The sequence below is a fragment of the Calidris pugnax genome, unplaced genomic scaffold (assembly GCF_001431845.1).
Source record: "Calidris pugnax isolate Ruff unplaced genomic scaffold, ASM143184v1 scaffold8, whole genome shotgun sequence".
Lineage (NCBI taxonomy): Eukaryota > Metazoa > Chordata > Aves > Charadriiformes > Scolopacidae > Calidris > Calidris pugnax.
In genome coordinates, this window is record NW_015090830.1 from 4,899,829 (window position 1) to 4,914,345 (window position 14,517).

At 42.1% G+C, this 14,517-nt stretch overlaps 1 protein-coding gene across 1 annotated transcript in view; it reads right to left on the reverse strand.

Moving 5' to 3' along the window:
- Positions 1-520: 520 nt before the first annotated feature.
- The window catches only part of ANKH (ANKH inorganic pyrophosphate transport regulator), a 108,638-nt gene continuing 94,641 nt past the window's right edge, over positions 521-14,517 (reverse strand). The window contains exons 9-12 of the mRNA XM_014940951.1: positions 13,794-13,923; positions 12,665-12,788; positions 11,968-12,067; positions 521-10,337 (exon numbers count right to left, since the gene is read on the reverse strand). Coding sequence (XP_014796437.1) covers positions 10,221-10,337; positions 11,968-12,067; positions 12,665-12,788; positions 13,794-13,923 — 471 coding nt within the window. The 3' untranslated portion in view covers positions 521-10,220. The remainder of the gene's footprint in view (positions 10,338-11,967; positions 12,068-12,664; positions 12,789-13,793; positions 13,924-14,517) is intronic.

Consider the following 14,517-nt stretch of genomic DNA (forward strand, 5'->3'; position numbering starts at 1 on the left):
TCTGGGTGGCTCAGATTTGGTCATTTGGGAGTATCCAAGGGACACATTGCTTAAAACCAAACACTAAACATTTTTGGTTAAGGAATGTTTTCACAGCTTCCTAAGAACAGCTTTGGTGGCTTGCCAGATGGATGGATGGAGCATCTTCTCATGACATTTGAGTTTGCTCTGGCCTGAAGAGAATAATGTTCTCCTTTTAAGTGTCTCTTTAATAGGAATAGTAAAAGCTTTAGGTTCAGTGTGAAGTAAATATTCTGACCATGGTATTTCCATATCAGCACCACTTGGAGGTTTTGCAGAAATAGCGAGCTTGCCTTGCATGATTTTACAGATACCCTTGGATTTCATTAACTTCAAGTTAAGACTTTGTAGTTGGCAGCATCACATAATTCAAAAACAATTCGCTTGTTGGAATTATTTCTCTCCAGGAGGTATATTTTGCTTGTTCTAAATGAGAAGAGCACTTTAGACTGTGTCAGATTATCAGAATTAATAAAACAGAAGCAATCAGAATCATTAATCATATGCAAACTGTTAGAACTTTACTTAAAGTAATTAGAATATGAAAGCTATTGGACAATATTGGAGCACAGTTCCCCCCCCAAGAAAGCATAGATCATTCTTTTTAACAATGCAAAAACATACATCTCTGTTAAATACATAGACAGCACTCAATTTTAATGCAACACATAATTTCATACTTTTGACCTTAGCAGTCATTTAAAAATCTACAAAGTTTTTACCTTCATTGGTTTCTTTAGAGCTTAAAGAAAACCCACGTTTAAAGCAAAACAAAATGGTCATTAAAAAACAAACTGGTAGCTTTAGCACATGTACAAATTACAGAAAGCAACGTTTATTTTGAGAGAAATCAACTGGAATTCTACAAGTATGACAGAAAGTGATGCATGAGGTAACATTTCATTTAAGATCTAGGATCTCTGTACTGTAGTCCAAAACAGTGCTCTGGCTTGACACCTACAGTCCTTGCAAAATTGACTTGTTTAAGTAGTCGAGGATGGCTATTAGGCACACTGCTTTGCATAAAGACAGCTTTATCCTGAAGGAAAGAATGTGACTATGAAAAATATTCTGAAAGAAATTAAAAACAAGTGATCCCTCTCAGGCGAAATACGCATTTGCCTACTCAGATTTACCTTCAAATTACAGAAATGGACTGAAAAAATGGGGCTTTTTCTCTACAGAAAAGTGTTAGAGAATTGACCTTAATCCCAATGCAACCGCAGAAGGCCCTAAAGGGTGACCAGCTACTGCTCTTGCCTCTTCCTGTGTTGGAAGCCTGCTGAGAACAGAACGAAACGTTGTCCTGCAGAATACTCCATGGTCTGAGGGTCAGGTGGGGAAAAGATGAGCCCCTTGAGCATTCTTTCCCCTCCTTCCCAAGCAAGAGTCTTCAGGCTTTGTGCTGCCCTTTTTTAGGATGCTGCTACCAGACACTACTCCCCGCTCCCGATTTTAAAAGTATTTCCATGAAACTAAAAACAAGTCAATTTTAGAGAACCCAAAGGCACATTTAAAACATGCAAATATGAATTAATATTTTTAGGCATTTCTGTGGCGCTGTTCCCTGTAATATCCAAGCGTCTTTCACCAGCATTAGTGAATTTTATCCTTATAGCACCTCTCCGAGATGGGAGAACCTGCTAGCCTTGTAGTATTACTCTAGAAATGGCGCAGTCTGACCTCACACGACGTGGTCAAAGCTGTCTTGAACCTGTGGTCAGAAACTGCGTCTCCTTTGAGAGACTTTCTGGGGGTTACCTCTACACAATTTGGTTCTCCTCCACAATGATTTCCTGCTGAGAAGACAAAATAGTCTTCATCTTCCGCTCTGCCCTTTAGATTTTGCTCAACCTTTGTAGGTTCTTTCTAGAGTGACCTTGTGGCTGGCCCTGCTCAAGTACACAAAGATGGAGAGAGCAGGATATGTGAATGTTCTCCACTGCAAAAGGCATGGCAAAGTTTGCTGTCTCCTGTGCTCCTAGCACTATAAAACTGGGTTCTATCTCGTCACTAGTATCTACTGACACTGCCCAGTAACCTTTGAAGGTCAGTGAATGTTTCACTGAAGACGATAAATGAAGGGGTTATGGCTTGCTCTGCCCACCAGTATGGTCCTTGCAGGGTGATGCAGTGTGGGGCGCTCACAAAAGACACTGCAGCTCACTCATTTATGGCCAGCTCTCCCTGTCTCTCCCCACACACACACACACTCACTCCTCAGGCAGGCCCAGATTTCTGGCTGACACAGACGAAGCAAGGCTCTCTCCAAGCTTAGGAATGCTGCTAGGCTGGGCTGCCCAGGCACCACAAAACACACCTCACCCATGCCACCGCACAGAGCCGGGTCCTTCATCTCCAGTTTGGATTTGTGTGGCTGGTGGTAGTAACGTCCTCTGCCAGTGCCACAGAACAAATCCTACAAGCTGCACGGGGGGGGTTCCGATACTCCCAACTTCAAGTTCACCAGCAACAGGCAATGTCTTTTTTTTTTTTTTTTCTCCTCTTCCCAACAGCCAGCTCCGGGGAGGATCACTGCTGCCAGCTTACGCCCAACAGTGGAGTGACAAGCCATCAAGCCATATCTCTCCAAAGGAGCTTTGAGGTTCCTGCCTCAGGCCACCCTCCCTCTCAGCTGATGAGCTCCAGGGTCCTCCAGCCATGCCTGTGTCTCTTACCACAAACCCTCCCCTGGCTCCTGGCTTCGAGAAACAGAGGGGGAGGCAGCAACACTGAAAGCTGAGCTAAAACAACGGAGCGGTGAGAACGATGGTCTGAAAAATGAAAACCTGACGGGATATAAGCTGGATTGCCTTTATGACGGTGGTGGGGGCTCATGCCCAGTTTAAAAACACAGGTTGAATTTCGCACCCTGTACGTTTGCTTTTTAAAAATATATAAGATATTGCAGGTAGATTTTTATCAAACCTAAAATAAGTGAAGTGCACTTTGAACTAAGTTATTTAAAGAGTGATTAGATTTATTTTAAGCAGCTTGCTGATGGCAATAAATAATGGCATGCCATCTACAAAAATGCACGTGCACCTTCATCTTTTTTGGAGGTTTTGCTTTTGCAATTTTTTGGTGCTTGCAAACTCTGCAGATAAAATCAGTTTATCTAAATAACAGTAAACTTATTGCTGGTAGCCTTTTGATTATTTCATTGCTCCTTAGGAGGGATTTTTTTTGTTTATCATAATAGGACACAAAGGCAGAGTTACATTAGTGCTGCTTTGGAGAGCAAACTACAAAGTCGAGCAATGCATGTTAGTTCCAGGCTCTGCTGTTCTGTGCATGTGTACATACACTTTATTTTCTGCCCAGGAAGTAGTCGCATTAAAAGTTAATACAATTGATTTTATATTTTCAGTTCTGCAGCTTTTTTTTCTTTGCTTTTCTGTTGTGTTTTTGCTGAAGTATGGATAAAGCTGTTGTCCCATTTTTAAAATACATAATTTCTTAAGAGGGGATTTATATGCTCTCATTTGTAGATAGGCCAAGCTGATTTATTATGTAAATGTAACTATTTACTTTGCATTATCTTGATTACAAAGAGGAGGGTTTTTTTTCAGTGCAGAATGATGCGCATTAAGAGAGATGGGAGGAGGCAGGTAATAGATGCAATCGCTCGCTGGTTTCAGGCGGTTTTGCTTAGAGAGTTAATTGAAAAAGTGCAGTCCAGTACTCACATATTTCATCTGGAGATACAATAGCTTATTTTTGCTTTGCCCTCCTTGTGGGCTCCCAGAGGGTGGGAGGGTACTTTGCAGCTGGCTCTGCAATATGCAAGTTTTGTCATCAGCAAAAGAATCTCTGCAGCCCAGATTTTTGCTTAGATGAGCCCTAGTAGGCACTGTCTCTCAACCCTTAGCTGAAAGCCTAAATAAGACAACCAGCCTCAAGTCCCTTAAGGCCAAGGGACCTCTCCAGGTTCCTGATTGAATTCGAGAATAATTTAGGTCAGAAGGGGACCGCTGGCAGTCCCTCCCTGGCTCAAAGCAGGGCCACCTTAGACATTGGATCAGGCTGCTCATGTCCAGCTGAACCTTAAACTTGATGGATTGTCCCTGTTAATCATGCTCTCCAACTCATTAAGTTACACATTTAGTTGTGAAATATATGAAGCCTTGTGTTTTCCAGTGCTTCAAACTATTCTGTGCTGCTCTGGGGATGCCATGCTAACTTTGCTGCAAAAGTCTGGGTTGTGGTCTAATGGATCATTAGAAAGTCACAAAGTGTTTGGAGTTAAATAACAAACTTGAATCAATTGGTTTAGTTCTTGACAACCCCCAATTCCTTCTAATTCTTGACTCTCCTTTTCAGCTTAGCAAATGAGAAGTGAAAAAACAGCCCGTCAAAGAAGAGTTTTGTTGTAAGCTACTTTTTAATCTCAGCATTACTTGACATTCAGTCAGCATGATGATTGCATTTTCCTTCTCAAAATGCCAACAGACAAAATAAGCCTAGCAGGAGACTTCAGAAGAAAATAAGGAAACGTCTGAAGAAAATGACAGAAAATAATGATGAGGTAAAACTAATAAATTGATTTGAGCAGTGACAAGGCTTGCTAAGGAAAACTTCCCCCTCAGGGTTGTAAAGATAAAAGAGCACCTAAAAATACACCACAACTTTTCTGTTTTACAGAAATAGAGTGGATATCTTGATTACGAAATGCTGAGACTGAAGCTCACTCTCTCACTGCACAATTAATTAGCACAAGCTGCAGCCAAAATGCCCTTCTGTGCAAGTACGCGCTCCCAGCCGAGTCCAAAGCTCGGTCCCTCTGACCCCGTATTTTGTCTTTGGCCTTTTTATTCAGAAGGTGCCAATTACTGAAAGGTCTGGCGGTGGTTTTGCTGAGAAGCACATCTACCCACCAACAACTGAACTTGGCTCTCCAGAGCAAATCCAGGCGAGGTGTCCAAGTCAGAGCCGAGAGCCAGGGCTCCCCTATGCCCTCCCTCAGCATTGCTGCCTCTCGGGACCCACGCTTGGACCCAGTTTGCTGCTAAGCTGACAATTTGGTCTCGTTTCATGATGCTGTCAGGCTGCCATTGAATACAGTTGTGTTGCAGGGCACAGAAGAAATCTGGATCTTCTCTTCCCGCCAGGGCTCTGCCATGACCCCCACAGCCTCTGCAGGAGCCTGCTCCCTTCAAAAAACGCAATACTCTGCATTTGAGCAAACATGAACAAGGTAAGGTAATCCTAACAATTTATGTTTAAGTTGGTATTTGGGAAATGCCAGTTTGATACCAAATTTGTGATAATTTTGTCTTTTATTTACGTAATGCTAATGTGACAGTTCACCAAGGCAGTCCTGCCAGTTACTCAGAAACAGCCAGCTATCTAGTGACTCCTCTTTGCATGCTATAAAACCTGCATGCTGCTTTATTTCTGCTTGAATACTCTTCTAAGACGTTCATATTCCTCCCTCTGATGGCTCCTCCAAAATACTTCAGAGCAGTGTCTCACAATGTCTGTTTTTCGCTCCTCACCCTCCCGCCCCCCTTCAGGGCAGCCCAAGTGGACATGGCAGCAGCCACAGCTCTGGTGCTTTCTGCCCTCAGTTTCACCCATCTCCAGGCCATGCTGCTGTCTTGAGGCTGGATATGCAATACCTACAAGCTTTTCAACATTTCCCCTTTCTCCCTCAATTCACCTTACTGTCCTAAATCATGCTTTAGCTCGAAGGTCTGCCGAAAGGGTGTTTTATTTACTCTTTTACGTAGCTTTAAGTTGCAATTTTTAACAAATGGTTTATTATTAGTCCCACATTAAGATCATGCTTAGGCTTGACTCCTTGTTCCAATGAACTACACGCATGCTGAAACAGAAACGTCTGCACAACGCTCCCCCACATGCGTGTCCACACACCTACGCGTGGCTTTCTGACACACGAACGGCTACTGCAACCCCACTCAGGTAACACCCAGCTGCACTCAGAGCCCTGTGCTCGCCGTGCCACAGCCACAACACCTCAGTGAGAGACAGGGCTGACCCTGCCGCCTCACCATCCCCTGCCCCGTCCCACACGCTGCCAGGGATGCCGGCGGCGGGACCGGGATGCTGGAGCCACAGGATGCCCCGTCCCCGTTGCCACCTTGCAGCCCAACGCACAACTATGCCCGGCCACTCCGGGCACCCGGGCCTGAAAGCATCCTTTCTCCCTTCTTTTTTAAGCACGAGGCGCCATCCCACAAAAGAAGGCGCTCTGGCCTTCAAAAGGTTTCTGTTCGCACGTCGTGGCCTGCCCTGAATCGGCCGCATTCATCCGCTCGCCCTCCCTCTCTGGCTGCAGCTCCGGCAAAACACCCAGCAAGAGCCAGATATAAATCTCTCCCGCTCGAAGGAAATATTTAGCAGCAAAATGAGTATAAAACAAAAGACTTCTCTGTTTGTTACTCACCCAATCCTCTCGCCCGGGGCGGCTCTATCTACCAAGGGGGCAACCGAGTGCTCCTGCCTGGGATGGCTGCGCGGGGGGCATGGGGAGCGGGGCTGCCCCACGCCTGGGAACCCACTGCTGTGCCCGAATGGCATGGGGCACTGGCTGGGACACGCAGAGCCTTTCCACCAGGTCCACTGCTTGGTAAGAGTGAGAGGGAGGCTCAGGGCAGGCAGGGGCAAAAAACCCACCCAATGCTTCCTCTTAATTCTGCAAAAGGAAAACTCAAGACAAGTTATCACAATTTTAAGTACAATTAAAAGCCAAGGAACATCTGTGATTAATCAACTGCTTACTGGTGTTTTCTGCTCCTATTTCCCAAGGTGTGAGCCATTCTGAAATTTAAGATGTAGAATGCAGCTCAACTTTGTTCCTCTTTTTGTTGTGACTTCAATTGTCCAATGCAGTAATTCTCAAGAACGTCTGGGAAGTCCCCACACGAATTCATCGTGCTGACTGTGCTCGGGCTCTCCAGAGCAGAAACCCAACAGGTTTCTCTTGGAAAACACTTATCAGAGAGATAGACAGCAACTTCCTCAGCAGTAACACCAGAGAGACAGCTAAGTCATTTTAAGGGAAGTCAGGAAAGTCACTTTGGGAAGGAAGAGGTGCAGCACTGAGCGTGCGCACCAGCATCTGCCCGACAGAGATACTGGGACCAGTAACGGCCTAACTGGGGCCCCAGACCAGGAGGACAGCTGTCTGCTCGCAGCCTGTAGCCCACCCGGCCGGCTCCCTCACCAGCCCAACTGAACTTGTTGCCAACCAGGAGCCGCAGCAGGGAGGTTTTGGACCCAGAGATTGTGGGGGACAGAGCGCTCCTTGGGCACACGTCTCCCTGCTCCGCAGCCGGCCCGGCACGAGGGGCTGGTTTGGAACCCCTCCTTGCAGAAATGTTCATCCAGCAGAGCAAGGTAAAGAAATACGTGTCCCACAGGAAGCAGAAAGAGATGCAATGCACGGGCCCAGAGGTCACCGAGTTCTCGCCCAAGCCCCACTGCTCCCGCGCTCACTCCTTGCGAAGTAAAGGACTAGTAAGTCTTATACACACAACTGAGAATTTATCTTTCACAATACTTTTAGTTTAGTTCTGTACGATCAATAATTCAGTTTTTGATATTTGTTCATCTTCTATCTAAAGCAAAAGCTTCAATGTTTCCTTTAATTTGTTGTCAAATTTTTACTTTTTTGGTGCAACTATTACCTTGAAACCTACATCAGTAATACTCAAAATTCTTAAAAAAAAATGCTGGTAGAATTTTAGTCATGTACCAAAAGAAGTATTACACAAAAATATTTTCTTGCTTTGTCTCTACAGTTCCTGAAAAACTGCGTCTTGTGGACTTGGATACAAATGTACTGGAGAAGCCAAAACTACATGAATAGAGAAGACCTCAAATGGCCACCGTGATCCGTAACAGCCTATATACATGTTATATACATAAGACTGTTTGAGAGACTGTATTCACGAATATCTACAGTCTACATACTGCACAAAGTTCATCTGTTTGAGGTTTGGATTTTTTTAAATTTTTCTTTTAAACTACTGTCAGAAACAAGGAGAACAACCTTGTGGTGGCACAGCAAAGGTGTGGTGACTGGAATTAGTCTTACCTTCCTGGTGCCACTGCTCATTAGCCATGAACTGATTTTGCAAATCTGTTGTTCAACATGATAATTTCTACATTTTTTTTCTTATTGCATTTGTACATGTGACAAATTGGTACAAATGTTTACAAGAGAATGTAAAGTTCATTGATACAATGCCTTTCATGACGGCCGTAACTGGTTACTAGCCAACTCCGTAGTTTTTTAGAGACATTTTTAGCTGAACTTGGAAAAATAGGAAATGTTGCTTAAAATAAATGTACATAATATACAATATATATATTTATACACATGTGTATGTCTACATACACATATATTGATATAACATTTAAAGTAATGTTTAGTTTTGATCAGTTCTCTGAGTGCTGGGACTACCTGGCAAATAAATCTAGAAATGGAATATGTCCACAATTAAATAATAATAATTTCCACAACTTAGAAAAATATACTTTTACTAAATAAGGCTTAAATTAACTGATCTACGGATATAGCATGGAGGATAACTGTTTCCAGACTCTGGAATGAATAAATCTGAAAGAACCCAAGCTATGACAAACCGGTACAGAGCGCTGCCCCGCAGCCAGACACAGAAAAGCACAGAAATACAAGTTGCTGCTGCTGCAGCCATCACCGATGGCGGCCAAACCCCCTCTGGTTCGGTCACCTCTTGTATTGGTCCTGATACAAATCACCCACCCGACCTCACGCTCTGTTCCCTACGGCCCAGCCCAGCCCCGCAGCGCCTGCCGCCTTCCCAAAGCACAGCAGCTCCCCACTGCCACCCAACTCTCGCCTTCAGAGCCAACATATGATCAAGGTCCCTAATTAACAGCTTGGAGGACCATCAGTACTTGAGCTTCACCATATGGATTTTGATCTACTGCATAGGTAAATACGGTATAGCAAAACATACGTGTGTGTGTGTGTGTATGTATGTATATATACATACACATACAAGTGTGTGTGAATATGTGTACACCTCTACATAAAGAATTTCACGGAGCTCTGTGAAGTAATGCGATATACCATGGTATCCTGCATACATTATCTGATTTTTTAAAAAAATATATAGGCACCAGAAATAAGTATATAGAGCAACCTTTAAAAATTGAAGTCAATCAGTGGACAAGAACTTTGGTAAAGCTTGTCAATATTTATTTTTTTTAAATTCAAATACAGTCAAAGTCTATCAGTTGCCATCACCCTCTTCACAAGAGGAAAGTGCATGTTTTTTTTTTTTCTAAAGAAAATTATAGGTAAGGTGGGGCATAATGATTCAAGAAAACTCTGAATTAAATGTTTACATTTTTCAAAAGATTACTATCTTTCTGATGGAATGAAAGCTAAATAGAGTTCTTGTCCCGTGTGTATTTTATTTCTCATATGCATATATATATATAAATATATATATGTATGTATGTCTCTGTTTATGTACCTGTGTGTGTATATACACATCCACACACTTTTAACATGAGAGAGGAACCTGTTTTTCTCCACTTCGCATGTGGAGACTTACACATTCCTCCCTGTCTTGTACCCTGTGCAGTATAAGCTCTAGTGATGAGGCCAAACAAAAAGATATAGTTCACCATAGTATATTAGTTTATGTAGCAAAGTCATTTTCAAGCAAGTAAAATAAAGCTCTGTATTCCAAACTTCTTTTCCTTTACATTTCTCATAAAGAAAAGGAAGGAAAAGGAAAGAAGGGAGGGAGTAGGATTATGGCAGTAGCATTGAGCCAGTGGCACGCGTGCGTGTGTGTGTGCGTGCAAGCGTGCACACGCACACACACACACAAGTGCACAGAGAGCAGGGCTTTGGTTGACAAATGCAGATTGTCAAGAGAAAGTGGATGCATAAGTAAGGAAGACTCTACAGTGATGCAATTGTATCTTTTGTGTTTGTATGGAGTGAGAAAACAAATTCAATTGGGAACAAAACAAAAAAACAAAGCAAAGACCTCTTTTTAGGTCCCTCATCAGTGAGAGCATACTCAGTATGCTAGAGAATTTATCTGAAACCTTTTAAATCAAGGCCTCTTTATTACAAAAATAAAAACGAACAAACAAAAAAGTATGAGAGACGACAAGATGCTGAAGTGTCACTCCAATCGTCCCTGCAGAGAACAATTGCATCCCATTTATTATTCATTCTCTTCTCTCATTTCTACGATGTCTGTCATTTCCTCTGTGTGAGGCATGTCGGTCATTGCAGAGTCTTCACCTTCTGTAGCTGCTTCATTCTCATTCCGCTTCTTTTTCTAGATTGAAACAAGCATTCAGAAACCTATCAGTAAGCCGTGCATGAACACAGTCCTACAAACTTTGGGCACTGAAAGAAGTGAGGTGCAAAAAATGAGGGGGTTTTCAGCATGTTATTAAGAGCTGGAATATTTGTGTCATATTCATGGCTCATCAGTAATAAGTTGTCTTAACTTAGAAGGTTTCCATAACCTTTGAGGGGCTCAGCTTTCTCCTTTCTAACATAAATGCAATAATAGAGGCATTTCTTATGCTAAGCAACATCCAAAACAGGCTTCAGCATGCCTGGAGGGAAGAGAGCATCTGGAACCTTTTACATCACAGACTTTTTTATTAAAAAAAAAAAAGACACAGAAAAGCAAACAAAATATGAGAGAAGATAAGCTGCTCTAGGGGGAGAGAGAGAGGTGGCAATCCAATTTTTCAAATGTCAAACTTCAGGAATTTTACAAGATGTATTACGGCTTTTCTTGGTAATGCTGATCCACTGTGATCCCCCACCCCACCAGGGCCAAGTTATATTAGAGTATTTTTGGCTAGCAGGAGCAAAAGGGCATTCAAGAGTCCTATGATTCATCCAGGATGTCCTGGATTAGTAAAGCTAAGAAGCATTCAGCCTCACTACAAAACAAGTAGAAGCATCTGTTCCTTATTATCCATTTCTCAGCAGGCTGACTAGTTTTACAGAAAACCCTTGTACAGCTGACAAAAAATCCCCCACAGGTATTATTGATTCAGCTGAGTTGGGCATATCAGAGTTTCAAAACTTCAGAGGTGTCTACACGGCGCTTGATTTGCAGCTCTCAAACAGTGCCTGCTTATTACTACTGTAGGTGAAAACAAGTTGGTGTACACAGCTACCGGCTGGCTCCACCACCGTCACACTGGTTGTTGAGATGATGCTGTCAGCTACATACTAATTCTTGTAAGGGAATAAATTATGTGGGCACCGTTATTGCTACTACCACCTGCACTCGTCACTGCAGAAAATGAAGAACCATGTCTCTGGCCAGAAAAGCTCTGTGAGCTACTACTGTAACAAAGAAGCAATGAGGAGGTTCATTCAAACAGATGCGTGTTGTGAAACCACAGGCCAAGAACAGCCATTTCAGAATCTACAGGTTTCACTCACTGGTGATCAAGAAAAAGATGACAGACTAATCGTGACGAAAATCAAGGTCTTCTGTTTTCTTATGAACCTTGTGCACTTTGGTCTATTGCTGTAGCCTGCACCCTTAATACATATCCAAACTGGTTTTAGTTTGTTCCAACACACGGCCTTTAGATATTCCATCTTCCATATTTTTTGCTGAAGACAGAAATGGTGGGCATCTTCGCTTGACCTTTAGTAAGAAATCTAATTATGTAAAAAGAGAAGCAAATGCATATTTTCTGTATTTGAGTCCCATGGCCTGAATGCCCACTAGCAGCTGGAGGGCACTTTTTGGTTTTATTTCAGCCCTAAGAATTCCCATGTTACACACTCTCAAGACCTCATGGGGAAGCAAACCAAATTCAGTGAGTGGGGATGCTGAGGGGTTACATTTCAAAAGTATACTCTCAATCTGAACTAAAATCTGCTATATTCATCAACTGCTTTCACCAGATCCTGCAGAGCCTAATTCTTACCTGTTTCCGATAGACGTAACAGGCAGCTATTGCAACCATGGTGGATTCTCCTACAAAACCAGCTAGAAGGGATCCTACTCCAAGAGTGGCTCCATGAACTCTGTGGGCGGCATAAAAAGAGAGTAGTCATGATTGTGTGAGCATGCATGATTCATAATCATATTTCCATGGCATATAGAATCAATCTGTTGTTAGAAATATTTCCTTCAAAGACATAATACACTGGCAAAGAGAATAGCTGGCATTTTAATGGACTTTGTTTTTTTGTTTCTTAATGGCTTCACTCTTTAGTAAAAGAAACACATTCTGAATTAAACTATGGGCTAAGGATTAAAAGTCTTGTACAGAGTGCTGTAGAATAGATTATTTAGCTTATAAACAAGATACTCTTCCATTAGCTTTCTTAACAGTGCATTTAGTAGAATGGAAATAAATTCCCCTTAGGACACATTTTCGCCTCTGGCATTTGTGTTATTTTTAAAAAAGGGTTATCATTATTATGCTTGCCTAGAGCAAAGTCACACTTGCAAATTTGTAGATGTTTCTTTTCCAGATATTGACACTATTAAGGCTTTATATTACAGTTAGTATTTGAGGAAAATGTTCTGAGATATGCAAATTCAGTTATGAAGTGAGAGGAAACAGGAATGAGGAGGAAAACAAGCCCATTAGCTCTGTGGAGAGGAGAATGATTTACCCCAAGTAAGGCAGCACAATGAGACTAGTGATGAGGACGATAATCCGCAGCACCGAGCTGGGTGCCAACACAAATGTCTTCTTTAGAGTCATCAGCCAACCAGTCAAGTGCGCTCTGACAGTCACTGTTCACAAACAGGGGAAGGGGAGAAAGGGAGGCAACAGTAGTAAAAAAATATCAGTCATCTCATAAGAAGCTTTTTGCTGGAGAGAGCACTGTTCAGAAATAACCATGGCAAAACTTGTTTCTGGTAACTTTGCACACTGGGATACCCTACTGGAAATGAAGCAGATCTTGTGTGCAAATTGCTTTAATATAATGTGTTTGGGGAAAAAAACCAACCAAGCCAGTTATGGAGTTATGGAGAGCAATCCTTCCTAAGAGCTGTTCTCTTACAACCAATTTATTAGACAGTACAGTCTACTTTCTTCATGAAAAAACCCTATCCTCTTCCCTAAAGAGAAATCATACCAAGGAAAATTTTCTGTCTAGCTGCTGTGTGGCATATGGTGTAACAGCTAGGCACAAAAAAAACATTGTATCTACACGTACCTATTCTTATATTTGGATTTTATCTTTATTACAGAACTGTCTTGTCGTATGAGCAGAAAACACTACATGATGTAGCATTTGACTACTGAAATTAGAAATTTTATGAGGGGAAACAAATGATTATTGCTGTCAAGCTCGACTCTCTCTCGAATAGGGGCATTAACTTTCAGTCTGTATTGTTTATGCTCTGATGATATCTGAAAGTGCCACTGAGCCTGGCAGCAGAAGGAGAGACTAATGGAGGTGATGTTACTGTGGAGCTGGTCCGAGAAGCTATTCCAAACAGTTTATTTCAGTCTTGGCACGCGTGTATCGCTACTGCCGTTCATGTGTGTGTTCTTGGTCAGCTACAATAGACAGCAACCTGCCTAATGACAGACCGCTCTTACTGCAGCCTTTGTATCTTGACTTCTGATGTAAATAGTCTTGGTCTACAACAGCTTCAATAAAAACCATATTACTTATGCTAGGCATGCACGCACTCTCGTATATACAGCCATGGCAGGCTCCACATCATAGAGCCCGATAGTGGTTTGGTTTTAAGGTTACAGATCATTGTTTTCTTATTTTTTTTTACCTGGAACTGGAAAGAAGGAGAAGATGCGCAAAGGAACAACACACAGCTCTGCAAAAGCGAAGTCTACTCCGATTATGTCGACTAAAATCTTCTCTGACACGTTTGGCGTCCAAAACATCACAAAACAGAGCTAGAAAGAACAAAATTAAGACATGTTTATATTTCAGAAAGGAAGCACAGTGAAAGATAGAACCTCCTGGTCTAAAAAATTTGTGTAGTGATGGGTATTTTGGTTATTAAATGAAGAAAGAAGACGGATACAAAAGTAACAAAAATTATTTTGCTTTTCTACAGTGTTCAGGGATCTGTAGCATGCAATGATTAAGGTTTTAATCATCACAAAGACAGATGCATTTTATTATTAACTTTAATAACTTTATTTGACCGTTCTCCTGTGTTTCTGCCTCTTTGCACATAGGCTGAGGAAAGAAAATAACAGAACTTACATGTTAAGCAATAGTCCTGACTCAAAAGTGTATGAAGCTATCATAAGTAAAAATAGCATGCATGGAAATCTAACAGAATATTTTCTGTACTTGGATTCTGCCAGTTCAAATGTTACGGTTCAGCCTGACTGAAACCAAGAAGAAATTGGAGAGAAGATTTTAAAAGATTCTTTAGAGAGCCACCTCAACGATCAACAATTCTTGACTTAAACTTCAGTTGAGGATGCTGGACACCCCAAAAGTCACAACAAACTTCTCAATAAGAAGGGGAAAACAGA